Consider the following 17286-nt stretch of genomic DNA (forward strand, 5'->3'; position numbering starts at 1 on the left):
CCACGCTTGTTAATATTCTTTCTCGATTTACGACTATTTAGCTTAGAATGAGCTATTAATTTATCGAAGTAAGTTTGCTCGTGTCAAAACAAGCGAATACTAATCAGACGCAACGAACGAATGTGTGGTATTTAATTAATTTGCCAAGTGTTTCGATGTGACTATAAAACTGGAATAACGAGCGTTAAACGAAAGTGGAGCATCCGGTTCGCGCGAAAATTTTAACGTTAAAAATGCATCAACTTGATCGGGGCTTGCCACTGTCAGCGCAAGTGATAAGGTTTATTAATCGCATAGTCGGAGAAAGTGCACGTTGGTGTTTTTAAGTCGCGGCTTTTTGCAACATTCAGGTTACCAATTAACACCTTGAGCGCCACGATGGAACACTGTTGCTATACATCGGAGTCATTAGAGCAACGCTCGTATTACTATTACGTTCATTTCGTTACATAAATACTGGCCTTATAGCTGCGCGATATACGGTATGTTCTTTCACAAATATCGAGTAGAATGATTTTGTTACTCTCTCGAAATCTTATATATTTTCGCGCGGTTCGAGTCATCGGTTAAAGCTTTGTATTCGGCGAAGACTCTATTTCCATGCATTGAAATTGCCAGCGTGGCGTACTCTGACCACGCGTTGAAATATCTAGAGCGCACTGTTCCATTCACGCATTGAAATCTCCAGAATGCGATACACTACCACTACATATTGAAATATACAGAGCGCACTTCCATGACCACGCGTTGAAATCTCCGAAGAGTGATACTCTGTGTTGTATCTAACGTGTAGAGCGCGCACGCACTGCTCTGTCCACGCGTTAAAGTCTCCAGTGCGCGCTCGTCTGTCCATGCGTTGAAATCTCCAGACCGCGCTATTCTGACCACGCATTTAAACCACTCAAAATTCGACAGTATCATTTTTCACTCGTGACTTTATTAAACTACATTTTAGTAAATTTACGTTACTCTACATTCGAGAATCGTTATTAAATAAACCACAGCTTACTTTTCTCCCCTAAATCGTCCAGGCAATCGAAACGGCAGGTAATTCACCTGGCCATTTACTCTCGATGCCCGCTTGTACGATACCTTCCAGTCGAATTCCAGCGAAATCGCGACCAAAAACGATACCCTCGTCTCCCCGTAATGAGCAAACGGCGCTAAAAAGCGTTCCACGCCCCTTTTCATCCGTGCATGCAAGATCGCAATTGTCGCGGCTCGCTTGAAACTGCAACAAGCGAAGACGAAGCGCGAACGCGAAAGAGAGACGACGCGACGTACTCAACCGTCATAAATCAAAAGCATTCCTCTCTTTACAGTGACGTAAGAAAAACAGCTGCTTGGACGACGCGATGCGACGCGGCGGTACGCAGGCGTCGGATGATATGCATGAGACTCGCGCGCGCGCTCCTCCATGCGTCGAGCAGTGCCGGATTAAGATTTTATAGATCCCTGGGCTGTATGTATCGCATCTTGAAAGCCACCTAAGAACACAACATTAGGTAAGCTATATAGGTACCTATATTTCCAAGACGACTGGACTTGACATAGTTTGCCTTTGAATATTTATATTTTTTAAATCTATCATTAATTCCGTATGCATAAATATATGCACGATACATTAATTGGTTCCTTCTTCGAACAAATAGTTTCGAGTACTTGTACTCCGAATCGGTGTTCTCGAACGAAGTAACGTTTCGTTTAATCCTCGGATCCTCGAAACCCGTAGCTTGATGCATCCCTGGGGATCGGAGCATGGAAAGTTAGCACCACGCGTGTAAAGCGCGTCGACGAACAATGCGCGAGATAGCACAAGGCCCGCTAATTCCGGCCGATTGTGCTCTCTTCGTAGCTGTCGTTCAACAACCGTGGTGGAAAAAAAGAAGCTTGACCGTGGATTCGTTCGGACAGCTGGCGTTCACCTTTCTCCTCGCCGCTCCTCTTCCACGTCTCCTTGATTCCGTCCACCACGGAGTCAATTGTGCTCTTCGGCGGAGAATGAAATACCGCGGTGAATTTTTTATCGCCAGAAGAACCGTGAGCTCCGTCTCCGCGTCCTGTTTCGGGGATGCTCGCTGCATTGTGTTTTCGCGATGTCGCGGTAAAGTTAGATTTGCACGTTCAGGTTGAATTGCGGATTGTGTCGGAGATTTTTGCGTTGGACACCTCGCGATACCACGGGGAAAGCACGGTACATTCGTTGAATCGAGTGGGAGAGTTCTTGAATTACCTGGGGGAACAATGAATCGTGGAGGAATGAGCCGTTGGACCCGCAACTCTTAACCGCTGTCCTCCGAAGACGGTTACATCGCGTTTCGAATGTTTGGCAACCGATCGAACGCATTTTTAAACAAATAAACAAACTTGCGCAGCAGTAAACGGTTTGAAAGTTTGGCTCGTCTACGCGCTATCCAGGAAGAGACGGAAGAATCCTGCGCGAGGAATTCTTTGGAGGATGGAGGCGAGGCAGAAACACACCCATGTCCGCTGACTATGAATAGGCAGATACGAGCATCAGGCACATCGCGCGCATAGAGAAGCGGCCATGCGCGTTTGATACGCGTATGTAAACGGAGCCACGCACGTCGGTTCTCCAGCTTTCTCTGATTTTACAGAAGACAGCACAGTGAAGTGGGTATCCGGTGTCTTCGAAACCTCTCGTAAACTATCTCTAATGAAAACCCATTCAGCAAACTCAAAATATGTCACTGATTCGCGAATCAGTTGTGAAATTTCCAGCCAGCTTCTGATTAGAACCTGTTCCCTCGTTTGTTTTTCAGTCTGCGCGAGACATTTCTGACACGATTACGTCGATAAAAAGAATCGAAATGGAACGATAGTTAACGATAGAGATAATGGAACGATCACCAATGATGGAGTGGATACGTTGTCTAAACAAACGGAATCTCGTGTGCGAGTAGAGGAGTAGAGTTCTTTGCAGAACTGAATTTTCTCTGCAACGAATCTTGTCTAAAAAGGGCCAACTCGCGTTCGCGTTCGATCACACGTCCTTCCAAGCTGAAGCTTAATTCCCGGTTCGAATTCTCGCGGCTCGTAGGTGAAACGGTCCGCGGCAATCCCATTCATACGTCCCATCGGCGCGTTCCAGTGGTTAACGACAAGTAAAGGGTCGCCCCGGAACACCCTCGGTGCAGTTAGCAGCGCGCTTTGAAACGAGACGGATGGTAGGAACGATAAAGAGCCAGGCCGGTGGGAGAGAGAAGGAACGGAACCGAGGCGCTGGAACAAGTGCAGGCCTGGTCTCGGCGGCTGCAGGCGGGCAGACAGGTTGTCCAGATTCCACGGAAGGTCGTTTGCTTTGCTTACCGCGGGTCGCGAGAGACAGACTCGAACGCCACTTCGGCCATGCTCAGCTAAGAGGAACGAAGACGGCAAGGAGAACCAGCTCCGATGCGAGACGGAGACGGTATAGTCGCGATGGAACGACGAAAGGGGAACGTCAATGACACGTGCACGCACACGCGTGAACGCGTGTTTACGCGCGTCGATACTCGGGACGCGAGCGTCCCTCGTTCCTCATTTGCTCCAGAATTATTCCGTTCCGCAACCCGGAGACTCGTTCACCTCAGATGTAACGGAGAGATCGAGCGATTCGCGAGCCATCCTCCTCCACAGATAGCAAAGTATCAAAATCGAACCGGTACCCATTACTTTCGAAGATCTAGCGATCTCTCATCTTCGTTCGTTCCTGAAACCAAGGACCCCAGCAAAGAGCGCATAAACCAGTAATTGCTGCACCCCGAACGCTTTCGACACCGGTGATTTTCTTTTTTCGAACCTTTCGACGGAAATCGACGTTCGTTCGCGTATATGCATAGCGTTTTCGTGGATGCCATAAAATGTGAACAATTGCGGACGATCCAATAAAGCCTTTACGGTATCCTCGTGGATCGAGAAAAAAGAAAGGAAAGGTTTTTCACGATTGGCAATTAACACACGGTTGGCAAGATTTAAGACGGAAATTTCAGCCAATAAGGACGCCGCATCACCTCTATTTTAGGGACGCCGATGAATCACGAGGAGACGTTGTTTCCCCGTGTTTGTCGAATCGTCGACGATCAACGTTTATTGCCGTTCACGGAATTCCGATTCTCGGGTCTTGGCGCTTTGGTCGTTTCCATTTCTTTCTTTTTAATTACTTTTCGGTTATTTCGCCATGGATATTGCTCCACGTGATTGTTGTAGTTGCGATTCGATGTCTCGCGTTTATATTTGCGATCTGGGACAAGTTAAGGCACGTTAAACGTTTTAAGTTCTTCGGCATGACTCGTTCGATTTGGAATTTTACCGAGAATGAGACGCATAAATTTAGGGAACTGCGACGTTCGATAGGCTCGTTTAAGATCCGACTGGGAAATCCATTTGTTATGCATCGAATTTCGATGATGATTATTTAAGGGATAAATCCTTTAGACGTACGATCATTTCTTGTGATAAATTATGTGCGTGGACATGGACCAACTATCGATCAATCGTTTATGTAAATACTTGTATTCATAGTAACCAACTACACTTTCGTTCTTATATATAAACGGTTAAGTTGTCATCGTTCGATTCTATACTTTCAATATTTCCTGAGCGACGTACTCGCGCCGCGGAAGCAAAAACTGAGCGAGAAAAATCATGGTATGGCGATTAACTCGCGTTAAACGCAGTTCGATCTGTCGAGCGTGAAAACTGACCGAGCGAAAAACCTTTAATTCGCTCGTTCAATCGCAGATAAATCAAATTACGCGAGCAGGCGATAACTCCCAATGGCTCGTTTCGTTTTTCATCACGATTCGCCGTGGCATAACCAGTCTGTTACATATTTTAGCTCGTTTTTTCTTTCCTTTTTGCATCCAGTTTCCTTACGATGCGATGCGACAAAGAATTAAACGATAATCAAAAAATAAATGATTGATTACCAACTTTATCGTTATCGCAAACAGTTTATCAACGATGTTTCAATTTCTTGATACGGTTAACGGACAGCTAAACAAACAAAATTCAAGCTGCAATTTCTCGTACGACGGTGGTCCATTTCTACGAGACATTTTGGGGCTTGATAACGGTACGCGTGTACTATAACCAAAAGCGATATCCACACCTGTCCTTTCTCCTCGTAGGAGAACATGTGCTTTCGCGCACACGGTACCGCGAGGTGGTCGAATCGATATCCAGACGCGATTATATTAATTACGAGTCCGCGTTATGAAACGACCCCGGTGCCGCGTTGATTTCAGCTTCATTCATTAACCGGGTTCTATAATTGCCACGGCAATCGCGCGCACGGCCGTAAAGTATCGCCGCGACGTTACACCGGCAACCACTGATAATTATCACGGACGATGGATATCGATCGTTGGGATATCGATGAAATATCGTGGCAAGTGGTTACCGCGAATCTGTGGTAAATAGAGGGTAACGCTTCGGGGTTCGTTAACGAGCCGATCTCGAATCGCTCGATTACGCTCGCATTCATTAACAAACCGTGCATGCGCGCCACATTTTTCTCATTCCCTTTTTTCTTCTCTCTCTCTCTCTCTCTCTCTATTTTCCTGCCTTAGCTAGCGATGGAAGCGATACCGAATCAATACTATAGATAGCGCCTCGTAAATTATAACCTACGCGGAAGGAGACGAAACGTAATCACCGTAGTTATTAGTCCTTATTTACTAATCGAGTTGGACACTCGAAGAAATTATACGTTAAAGAATCGTACAAATTAAAAGCTACTTTGCTACCGATTTACTCGAGTATCGAGTATCGTCGATAACTAATCGTATCGATCCCATCCCTAGTCTTTGCCTTTTCCTGTTTACCTCCTTGTCGCATCTGAACAATTTCCATGACGTCGATGTCCATCGATCGGCGACGGGGGAATCGTTTGGTCGTGGCGATTTACGCGCGATAATTTCCTAGGAAACGGTTCGAGGACGTTTTACCGTTAAAACGATTTTCCACGGTGCAGGAAGACGACACGCTATTGAATTCGTGTCTGTCGCCATCGCCGAGATTGCCGGAAGCGTTAAATTAGCCCTCTTTACGGGGAAACGCGCGTCTGCTCGTCGGGAATGCTGGCTAATTGGGAAACGGAGTTTTCCTGGGTAATCGTAGGAGAATCGAGTCGAATTCCTAGTCTGATTTTATTTCTCTTTAATCGAAACTTTTCTCGTTTAAGGTTTCGTTTATGCGTCATATACGCCATAAGTGGCGTCGGTTCGATAACGGCATTAAAATGATCGAATCAAATCAATATTTCAGTCTGGGGTAGTTTCAGTAGTTAGTTTCAAGTATTTCACGTTTTACATCTTGTCGATTAGAAGTTACTGGTTGTCGTCCACCAAAAAAGCTATAAATACTAGGTTGCTTTAAAAAAATTATACGCGATGAAGATTTGAAACCTGATTAAATCGTTTGAAAGGATTAGAACCCCCCCTTAGATTTTTTCGGACAGACGAGCAGAAACGTTCGGCGCGAAGCTGATCGCGAGCGGTAGAGCCGAGCGTGCAACAATTTGAATTGATTATCGCGTTAAGCGTGGCCAATAAATCGAGCAAGGGTAAAATGGAGCGCGTGATTTACGTCCAATGCACTTAAGGGGCTTAAATCTTGCGCGTCCTCCTGCTTTGTTGGTCCCTTTACGCGCGTGCGACGAACATTGCTGGCCAGCGAGAAGACCTGGCGCCAGTCGTAAGCGTTTCGAGATGAACGGTGACGCAACGTGAAAGTTTGACGAGCTCTGGTATAAGACGCGAATTAATTACGCGTGTAAACGTTTCTTCGGTTGTGCTGGAAGATCGATTAGATCGAATATTTAAAAAAAAACGGAGGACGTTAATGTAACTGTCTGTAAATTTCTACATCTTCAGCTTGTCACAATTAATTAATCGTTCCGCTTCTGTTGGATACTACTAATTGTGAGCCAACGAATGAACGCAATGTGCGCGAGCAGCTACTATTTCGACGATTTTTCACTCGTGTCTTTCTTATCGAATACATAGTCAAAAAGAAAAGATGAAAGAGCGAAGGTCCAAACGGTAGCGGCACGATTGTTCTCCACGTGGGCAGACCACGGCGCGGCGCGACTAAGAGGACGCGACCGGTTATTACAGGCGTCGTTCGAGCCTGAACGTGTCCCCGCCGCGCCCGCGCCGTCGCGATAACGAGTATTGCGTCCAATTGCTATGATCTCGACGGGATTTTTCTGCTACCGACAGACGGCTCGGGAACGAAGCGGTAATTTCCTGCTTCGTGTCGCACCTCGGCCATCGATGTTTGATTTTATTTTTGGAATTCAAATCTCCACGCCTAGCACCTGTTGGTCCGTTTACACAAGTTTTGACGCCTATGAGTCGCCCAGCATGTTTTAGTTGGCAGGTGTCCGATTCGTTAGGAAGCCTGATAGCGTTTGGGCATTAACGTCATTGTAATTTGATATCGTTTCCCTCGCGTTTTTATATTTTTATATTTTATTTTCGTTGTCAAAGTTGGGCATAGACTTGAACGCTACCCACCGTTCGAGAGCGATCTACGGGAAACGATCTTTTAAAGAACAGAGAACGCGCAAGCGCAGGCATGCTTTTGTTTCAGCGACTAACTTATAAGAACGAATAAAGGTACATTGTTCATATGCAAATGACAAACCAGTCTAACGATGTTATGATAAACGCGAAGAACCATACGCGATATAGCATTTAAAATGCAACTCTGGTTACATACGTGAATACATTTGCACACGACGATAAAAGTACACGGTAAAAAATATCACTACGCTCTGCGATTAGTTTTACCTCTTCTATGATCGATTTATACTTTCACCTTTTATCGCTGCTAGCGATAGGTCATTAAAATGCAAGCTTCTTCGACACCTTCCATTTCGCTCGGCGTCCACGTAACCGTAATTTGCCAATGAGATCGCTTCTAGTTCGTTGATCGAGCGAAACGGAGCTGTACAGACAGCACCGGTGTTTATACTATGTGGGTAATAAGAGACCGCACGATGATCATTACGGGTCCGTCTAGGAGCGAGCGACTGGCCACGGAGCACGCTCGTAATATTAGATCCGCGAAACACCATAATCACAGCGAGACGGTATCGCGGCTCGTTTAGACTAGCGAATTCGTACAATTCCCGTGGACCGAGTAATTGCAGTCGTTGCGTTCGGCGCCGATGGATTTCTTCGGTTTTCGTGCGCGCGGATCGGACGCCCCTGGGCGCGGCGTAACGAGCGCGATATAATCAATTATTTCTCGCATAACGTGCACGTGCACGAGGTTCATGGAAAACGTACGATAATGCGAAATGTCTTCGGGCTGGTAGCAAAAGAAGAAATTTGCGGCAGAACGAGAAACGTTGCGATCGGTTTCCGAAGACCTCGAAACAGAAAGGTTGATCTTGGGCAATTCTTAAAACAAAACTCAAGCATAGTCTTCGACGATATTAAAATTTCATCGAAAAGATCGCATCGAATAGATAAGGCAAGAATAGCCTTTGATTATATCTGAACGCCTCCAGACATCTCAATGATTATTGCCGCTTACTCGAACGCGTACTGATCCGTTATAGTAGCTGAATTCTTTGCCTTGCCACCGCATAACGTCCGCCAAAGCAGTTAAGAACGCGGGGCGCGCAATTAATCCGTGCAATGTGTACTTTAATCCAGCAGGCGAGCGACGATATGATAATAAAATTGTTAAGCATAAACCGCGGCACACCCCGTGCATTTACGACCTTACGTGACAGCCACGCGGATTCGACCGCGGCGTCGGACGTTCCATCGGGTAGCGTCGGAATTATTATAATCATGCGAATTAATCGCTGCTCGAGGGCAGCGTGCGCGCACCGTCGATTCTCGCGAATCATAAAGCCGCGGACGCGGGACAAAAGAACTCGTGGTAATGAGAGCCTCGTTAAGAACCCTCCAATCGGCCTGCGTAATTCCCCCCCACCCCCGGCCAGCGAAACAACGAGCGAGACGAGCCTAGAAAGACAGAGAGAAATTATGTTTATTGCGTGCTCTGGCACGAGGTCTCCTAAATAATAGTAGAAATAGAAGAAGAGGAAGGAGAGAAATCGTCTCGAACAAGGAAGGACGCTTGCGAGAAGAGAGGGGAATTCGTTGGAAACAGGGTCTCGCCCCATCGTTCTCCTCGTAATCGATCTTTTTCGATCATTCCGATCGGTACGTCGGGTCGGACAACCTCTGAGACTCTGTCGCCCGAAAGAGACGACGCTGGACTGATCGAATCCGAGGAACGTGACCGCCGCGAAAGAGGACAAAGAGACGCCATCGGAAGGAAAAGACAAAGGGAGCGGAGGAGAGCATCGTAATTCGATAAACGTACAGATCGTTGATTTTGCGGCTGTTTTCTGGGTAGCGGATCGCACAAAACACTCGATCACGTGGACATTATGGCGATCGAACGCCAAACGGAGCAAGGGGAGGTGAGTTTCATGCGGAGGAGCGCCAGTGGAACCACCGATGGACCAAGCACGGAACGCAACCAGCGACGTCGAAGGTTTCGAAAAGAGGAGACGTGGACGGACCGAGAGGGGAAAGGGGGGAGCAGAAACGAAGGACACACCGGTGGGAATTAAAAGGAGAGACGGACAACGCGGAGGTCCGACGCTTTTCCCCGTACAGGACTGGAGTACGGCGGCCATCTTGCCCTCGCGTCCTCGTCCTTTTCTCTTCACCTATGGTTCGCGTTCTTCGCTCTCGTTTTCGTGTCCGCGTTTCAATTCGGATCGCAAAAAGATCAACTTCAAAGTGCCACACTTCAACGTATGGGAATTTTAATGAAAAGACTTTACTTCAAGCGTTTGTATTTAAATTAATACGCGCGGTAGACAAGGTTCCTTTGTGTTTCGCTCATATTTAAACTCTTACTTTGAAACTCATCGCGAGGCGAGTCTACTTACGTACTTGCGTATTTTCTTTTCAACGTAAGATTTGCTATTTCAGTTACAAGATGTTCTCCTGTTCGTTGCGAGTTGGCCAAAAATTTTCGTCGATCGAGTATACGATAGGACGGAATAAAAAGTAAATTCTTGCAAGAAATCCATCGTAATGCAGCCAGCAAAGTTCAAGAGGTACGCGTATCGATCGTGAGTCTCGAGGGCTGCTAGCGAGAGGATGCCTGGAGAACCTCGGTATGAGTAATACGTTTAGGTATGTGATCTCTGCTCGCGAGGCATGTATCGGTGAGGATTTTCTTGCGCGCGTGGCGTGCACGTACGCACGCATGCGCGCCAGCGAGCCACCAGACTTCTCTCTGTTCTCTTCCCTTATTTCGGCATTAGTTTTTATCGGCCTAAGGCAGCATAAGGACACCACAGCGAAGACTAATTGGAGTTCTTTGGCCGCGAGGCTGTACGTGCATTCATCCGCGGTACAATTAAAATGCTTTGGGAAATCGCAGGACGGAGCAGGAGCGTCGAGAGTGTATCGGGAATCACGACATCGAAAGAAAATGTGAAAGATAGAAACGTTTAACTCTAGGTTACTCGTTGCGGTGCATTCGGTATACCACTGTAACTTGATACGAAACATTCTATCTTATTTTTTATTTTTTACTTGCTTCGACGAAAAGACTGTTTCGTTGGATTAACGGACATCGAACGAAACATCATCTCAACGCGAAAACAATCTAAGCAATAAAATATAAAGTTCAGAACCTAGATATTATCGTGTATCAATCAAAAATTGCAATGGCGTTCGTCAAACCAAGCGCGCGTTCACGCGTAAATCCGGCTGAGATCTAGATACGGAAAACGTTGAAAAAATTGCCATAGAGGGGGTACACGTATCTCTGTATGCGTATGTATCCCGTGGAAATAATGTCGACACGTTCGACACACGCCGCTATCTCGGTTGTGCCGAGCCGTATCGTAATCACTCACCGGCGCGAACAGAATTTGTCTTTACGTCAGTCGATTTCCATTCGTGAATGATCGTAATACCCGCGAGTTCCACGGTGCCGACCGAACCGAGAAGAAACGAACGAAGAAAGTAAAAACAACAAGTATAGGGGTGGGGGGCACGATATTGGGAAATCCTCAACGACGTTTCTAATTTTAGAGCCGGATATTAGCCCCGATATCGCGGAGCCGTCAAGCTCCGGTGATCGTACCGAACCGCGCGCGATCGAAGAAAAACTCGAATAGTCGAAATTCGTCCGAGTATTCCAACATTTTGGACGACTAATTGTAAGAACGTTGTCGCCGACGACTCTCCGAACCCGATGGAACCCATCCTGGAGCTCATGAATCGCAAAGCAGTCGTATGAACCGTAATTGCGGAAGATCGTTTCGCGAATTTTCGTACTACCGGGGGCCCAGCGTTTCGTATGCGCTCCAAATTGCTGTAATGACGGCGCGCCGACGCAAAAAGCTCTTCGTTCGCGGAAAGCGCTCTGCTTCCCCTCTTTCCCCCTGTCCATTCGTGTCCGACAGTTCGTTGCTCGTCGCCGTACCCGCTTCTTGCGCAGCTCGGAGGCGCCTTTGATCCGTTGCGTTTTCAGCCTCCCGCCACCGTCGTTGTATACATATATGCGCGCTTCTCGACTTTTTGCGGCTTCCGGGGCCGCGAGACCTCGAAGGGGGAACAATGTAAAGAAGAAATTATTATGTCGTACTGGTACATCGATCGATAAAAATCGCCAGAGGGGGAGCCAGCCGAGAGCTCGTTTGAGCTGCGCAAAGCGGGGGGCTCGACTAACAGGAAATTTGCCCTCTGAAAATAACCATAGACGCTTCCTGTGCTACTTCGAATCGAATCCACGTTTTTTGAGTCGCTCAAGTTGCGTTATCGATAACGGGAGCATCGGTAGCACGATTTCCATACTTTGCGTACAATCTGTAATCCATCGACTCTCTTGGCAGTCGTTTATCGTTAAAAAGAGCTAAAGGATTTCTTTCTCCGCGTGTATTCGGCCGAATCGTGAAACGAAGTGTAGGAAGCACGGCGGAGTAGGTTTAATAAATCCGCCAAGATGGAATCGCGATCGTCCGCAGAAGAGCGAGAACCGCTCGAGGGGCGCGCGCTTGTAATGTATGTTAATGCGTCGGAGGTGGGTGAACGATGCCTATAATAATAGTGTTTTCGAGGATGTGACGTCACGAGGGAACAATACACGCGCGAGCCGAGCGGCCAGCTCACGCTTTCGGCGGATTATTTATTTGACAGTCTTCCCCGCGGGCCGTGTCTGCGTTTATAGTTAGCTCCGCAACGCTTCGTCCCAGAGATTTGCAACGCGTCCGAGGGTTTTTTGCCGTTAAAATGGAGGCTGATGCGGTGTTATGCAACGCAAGTTCCGTTGATTACCTTCTGCTTGGATTTTCTTTGCGAACATTTCATTTATAGAATACACAACTATCGTAGTTGTTGCTTCGAACAATAAGATTATTCCAGCATAAGCATACTCGGCTGTTCACGACTCGTTACTCGAAACTTGAATTCGATCGAGGAATACTGCTCGATTCTTCGGGCAAAGACGTTTTCTGCGAAAATTTGTTCGTGCGTGAGAAATGGTCGGACGTTAACCGAGCAATTTCGTGCTCGACGAGGGCAACGAGCGCAGTCAGGAGTTGCGCGAAATATATGCAAATTCGATCGCGCTCACGGCCTGGCCGTATTCTTCGTCGCGTAATTTAAATTTTATACCGCGTATCACAATTTAGCTTCTCATTTCGCAACCAGCCGCTCCCGTGGAGACTCTGTGCGCGCTCGGTAAGTACATACGAAACACGAAGGAAGTTATAATCGTCGTTTGGATACGTGAGAACACGTCGCAGATCGCCTATGTTGCAAAAGCACCCCGAACCCGGAAAACACGAGCTGTTCGTGACCACGTTGACATTTTTTCCTTTTGGGTGTAGGAATTTATTTAGGTATCGTTACCCGATATTGCGCATAAGCGTATAAAGTCCACAGTTTAGTCGCGATAAACTGACCTTCCGAGTCCTTTTCCTGAGGAAGAGCGAATCGGCAAAAAATCTGCGCGATGTCGATGGGGTATTACGATGCGTTCGAAGGTCGACGCGTGAATTAATTCTTCTTCTCCTTTCGGACCGTTTCTTTCTTCCAACGCGAGTAGCAGATTACGAAGGCTCGATTGAATCGCCAAGAATCGAGAATCCGACCGGATTTCGTTGACGCGTGTGTTTAAGCTCCGGAATAAGTAGCTTACAGAGGGTTGCTGAGACGTACCTCGATTCGTGACAGGTTCCACCGTCGACTGACGGCAAGATGATCCAAATATTTTAATCTGATCAACGGTTGCTTTATCGTTTAAGGGATTTCAATTTCTAACCGCGCTTTTCAATTATTTACATTCTTTTTGCACAAGTAACTGGTCGAGTAATTAAAACGTAGACACATGCTCGGGCTTGCGAGTAAAAGGTGCTACGTGAAAGTTAATAAGACTTCATAAAAGTGAAGATACGATCTGTCCATTAATGCTGTTAAGGAGAAAGGTCAGTTCTGCTACTATTCCACGATCTACCAACGTTGCGGTGAGCATATTTAATATTGGATTATACTCGTGATCTAAGTAGGACAGATTATGTAACCTAAAGGATGCAAGTCTAAGAAATTTATGCTGTACTCTCTCCAACGTTACTTTATGCTTGTACCGTGTACAAAACTGACGGTATACGCATGTATAAGGCTATTATTATTTTTCTTCCTAACGATAATTTTCAAATAATCGTGACGGATGTTACTGGAATGAAACAAATTTGTATAACCGCCCAAAGCAGTGTCTGTAATGCGACACCAAAGATATCGTATTTTCATCTCTCGCGGAGTGCATTTAAACCGTAGGAACGACCGTGGGTCGTCCAAGTGAAAGGAAGCTCGAATTTTCGAACGATGTGGTTCGCGTTCTCTCTTCGTCGACCCTCGAAGTCGACCGTTTCGATTCCTCGAGCTGGTCGCGATCTATCCACGAAACGAAAAATTGAAAAAAGTAAGCAACCGTTACGAGAAAGAGAAAATCGAACGAAGAGTCGAAATTCTGCGTAGTTCGGTCGGGCAAACATCCGATTTATAATAATCGAGAGAGCGAAAAATAAGCCAGGAGAGCTGGGAGATGAAAGAAGGAGCAGAGAGAAAGAGACACGGTTGTTTTCGAGGCTCTCAAGGTCTCGACGTGCATATCTTACGACCGATTAATTGCGGCTGATTTTTATTTATTGCAAAAGAGTAAGAGGCGCGCGGCGCGGACAGCCGTGTGTGCGTTTTAATGGTTATTGGTTCGCGAGACTCCGTGGTGCGCGCACATCTCTACAGGTTCCCTCCAATGTATACCGCCAACTTGAATCCGACAACGTTTAATTTTCAATTATATTCCGTTCTTACTTTTAAACTGTAGGAAAACGAAGGAAACGGCAGCTTTTCTCGATTATTCGCTGTGTTACGGTTGGACGCGCGCGCATAGTTCAGCGCGCAGCATTTGAAACGGCACGGAGGGACGTCATTTCTAAATATACCGGGTGAGACGTTGTTTATCGATGTTTCACGGTTCCGCGAAGAGATACGAGCACGGTATGGAAATATCGTGAGTTTTTAGATGCCTGTTTCGATTTCGTTTCAAATTTGGCACGTGGAGTGGTTTTTTAGCCACGTTGCGCATAGTTACAATGACTCGAATCAAACGATCGGTAATACATCAGAGATGCGCTTATTCGAATGTACTTGCATGCAAAGTAGGACACTGATTAGAATAAGAGGAACAAGAAAATGTACATTTTGAAAATTATTCCGTGTCCTCGCGACATGTGCGTCAGCATCCGTCCAGGACACCGCTTTTGGGTGAAGCTGTATGCTTTCGCGCGCGCGCGCGCGCGTCGCGTCGTAATAATAAATTCAACGCGGCAACGTGACTTATCCAACGTGCTCGCGGGTAGGTGTGCGCAATAATTGTTAATTGTCGGCGTTGATACACGGGCCTGATAGTGCGCGGCGTTTCAACGTGAACACGCGCGGAGGGCGATTCCGATTTTTCCGTGCCAGCGAGCAGGCTACTGTCCGCGTGTACAGACACTTTTCGCGATACTTTACGGCTTATTAAGGTGCGAGACCGTGCGGGATAAGTTCTCTTCCAGCGGCACGATCCGCGTCGCTCTAATATTGAATCGGTAATTGTTGGCGCTGCCATGGTTCGTTGTGCCACGGAATTCCATTTTTCCGTCTCGTTGAACGCGCCGCTGTCGATTGTTCTCTTCTGCGGGTTTGAGAAATTAGGGCTCGGGCTAACCGCGCTCGAACATTTGAACGCTATTCAAATATTCAACAAACGTAATTCGAATACTAATCCGATACTCGAATACGACATTTCCGAATGTTCTGCTGAAACTGTGCGAAAGCTTTCTCATTTGACCGATAATGTTCCAGTCCCGATATATCGCAATAAGGAGATTCGAACATGCGTATACAAGTGTTCGTACGATGTACGAATAGTGTCAGCTGTGTTTTACGAGTCGTTGGGATTAGGACCGAGACTACCTATGGAAATTTTATACGAATGTCATTGCTTTAAGTTCATCTCTCTTCTCCAATCTTTATCTCCTTTTAACTGTACATTTCTCATATATCCTCGCAATGAATTTTTATTATTTTCTATAGCTTAAACTGCGCGTTATTGCATGCGTAGTTTTGCTAAAAGAACTGTCAATCGTTAAACCGCGAGTGGAAACGTTTCGGCACGAACAGGTTCCTCGACGTAGGAATTTCGCGCGTGGCTTTTCTTTCGTGCCGTGGATTACGAACGATGACTAGACGATGGTCGCGGTGACGAACTCGCTGCGAGTGCGTTCAACGTATACCCTCGATACTCGTAAAAACGTGAATTCCATTCGAATGGTAAGCAGCGGTGGAGTATAATACCGAGATCCTCTCGTAACAATAAAAACGGGAGAGAAAAATGCCACGACACTTACCCAGCGCGCAACGAGGCAGCAGCAGCAGCCGCGGTGAGGGTGAGTTGCTGCGCAGCGGCGGCTCCAGCCGCTGGATCTGCCGCGACTAGTTCCGAAAGCACCAAAACGGTAGTGGTTGTTGTTGCAGCTCCACAATTCGGGACTGTAGCGCTGACAGCGTGACGCACGCTAGGCGGAAGATCGTCTTCGTGCTGAAGCTGCAGCTGTGGATAATGATGCAAGTGCAGCGCCGTGGTGGATCCCGATCTGGGGGTGACGCAATTTGGTGGCAACAGGCCAGCCCTCGTAACGGCCGACGGAGGCGACGGTGACGGCGGCGAGGGTGGCGGTGGCGGGTACTCGACCACCTGAACGCGATCCGCTTCGTTCTCGTAGATGATCTCCTTGTCGTGGGTGTACATGATGGTTTTCTGACCGTCGTTGTAAATTAGATCGATCATCTTGTGCTCTCCGACGCCGAGCGTCGAGTTGCCGGAAGTGGTTTCGCCGCCTGGCGTCACCCTCCCGTCGGTGTCTTCGGCGGACCGTTGCTGCACGTCGTCTGGATCCTGAATGTGCTGTGGCTGATGATGATGATGATGATGGTGGTGATGGTGACGGTGATGGTGATGATGGTACTTGGGATGGAGCGAGTGCACCGTCGCTGGCTCGTGCAGGTCCAGCACGTTCACTGGCTGCATCGTTGCGAGCAGCACTTGCTGCTCGCTATCGTTTTGATTCTGGTTGCTCAAGGAGGAGGACGCCGGGGATACTGGACCCTCCTGCACCTATAACAAACGAACAAAGTTGCATCCGATAAAGGCGATGGAATTCTTCGACGTACGTGGATTATTGCGTAACGCGTAAATTGCACAAGTCCGTGGCTCAAAGTCACTCTTCCCGATACGCTCGAGTCTAAAACTTTCACGGGACGCTAGACGTCTTCCTACTGTCGCCTCTCGACAAAGAGTTATTCAGAAAACGTTGCCCTATTATTAAATCCGCCTATGGCTTCAATCAACCTGCAGTTCTCTGCGAGATCTACCCTCGTCAACCGGCCTCCAAAGAATTGCGACTCGGCCCATGAATAACCACCCTCGATGCTCGTATTCAGCCATCCAGCCTCTTGTTCTCGACGATGTCCTTGAACTCGTCCACCGTGCGCTCTTTAACCCCTCTTCGGACCGAAATATCGCAGCGGTAGGAATAATTCCACAGTTGAGGACAGAAGGTTGCAAGTCGAAACGTTTATCGAACCGATAAATTAAAGTATTCCTCTGATCCGAGCAAAGATCAAAAGTTCGCCGATCGAGTATACACCTTCTATTTGACTTTCTATCGATGATTACGCGGCT

General features: G+C 47.2%; 2 protein-coding genes across 3 annotated transcripts in view; one reads left to right on the forward strand and one right to left on the reverse strand.

Moving 5' to 3' along the window:
- The window catches only part of LOC128879738 (protein grainyhead), a 95036-nt gene that overhangs the window by 62670 nt on the left and 15080 nt on the right, over positions 1-17286 (reverse strand). For both annotated transcript variants that reach the window (XM_054129158.1, XM_054129159.1), the window contains exon 3: positions 15953-16719. In XM_054129158.1, the coding sequence (XP_053985133.1) occupies positions 15953-16719 (767 nt within the window). The remainder of the gene's footprint in view (positions 1-15952; positions 16720-17286) is intronic.
- The window catches only part of LOC128879742 (zinc finger protein 888-like), a 143360-nt gene that overhangs the window by 54301 nt on the left and 71773 nt on the right, over positions 1-17286 (forward strand). The gene's annotated exons all lie outside the window — the stretch shown is intronic.

Source organism: Hylaeus volcanicus, chromosome 7, assembly GCF_026283585.1.
Source record: "Hylaeus volcanicus isolate JK05 chromosome 7, UHH_iyHylVolc1.0_haploid, whole genome shotgun sequence".
NCBI classification, from domain to species: Eukaryota; Metazoa; Arthropoda; class Insecta; order Hymenoptera; family Colletidae; genus Hylaeus; species Hylaeus volcanicus.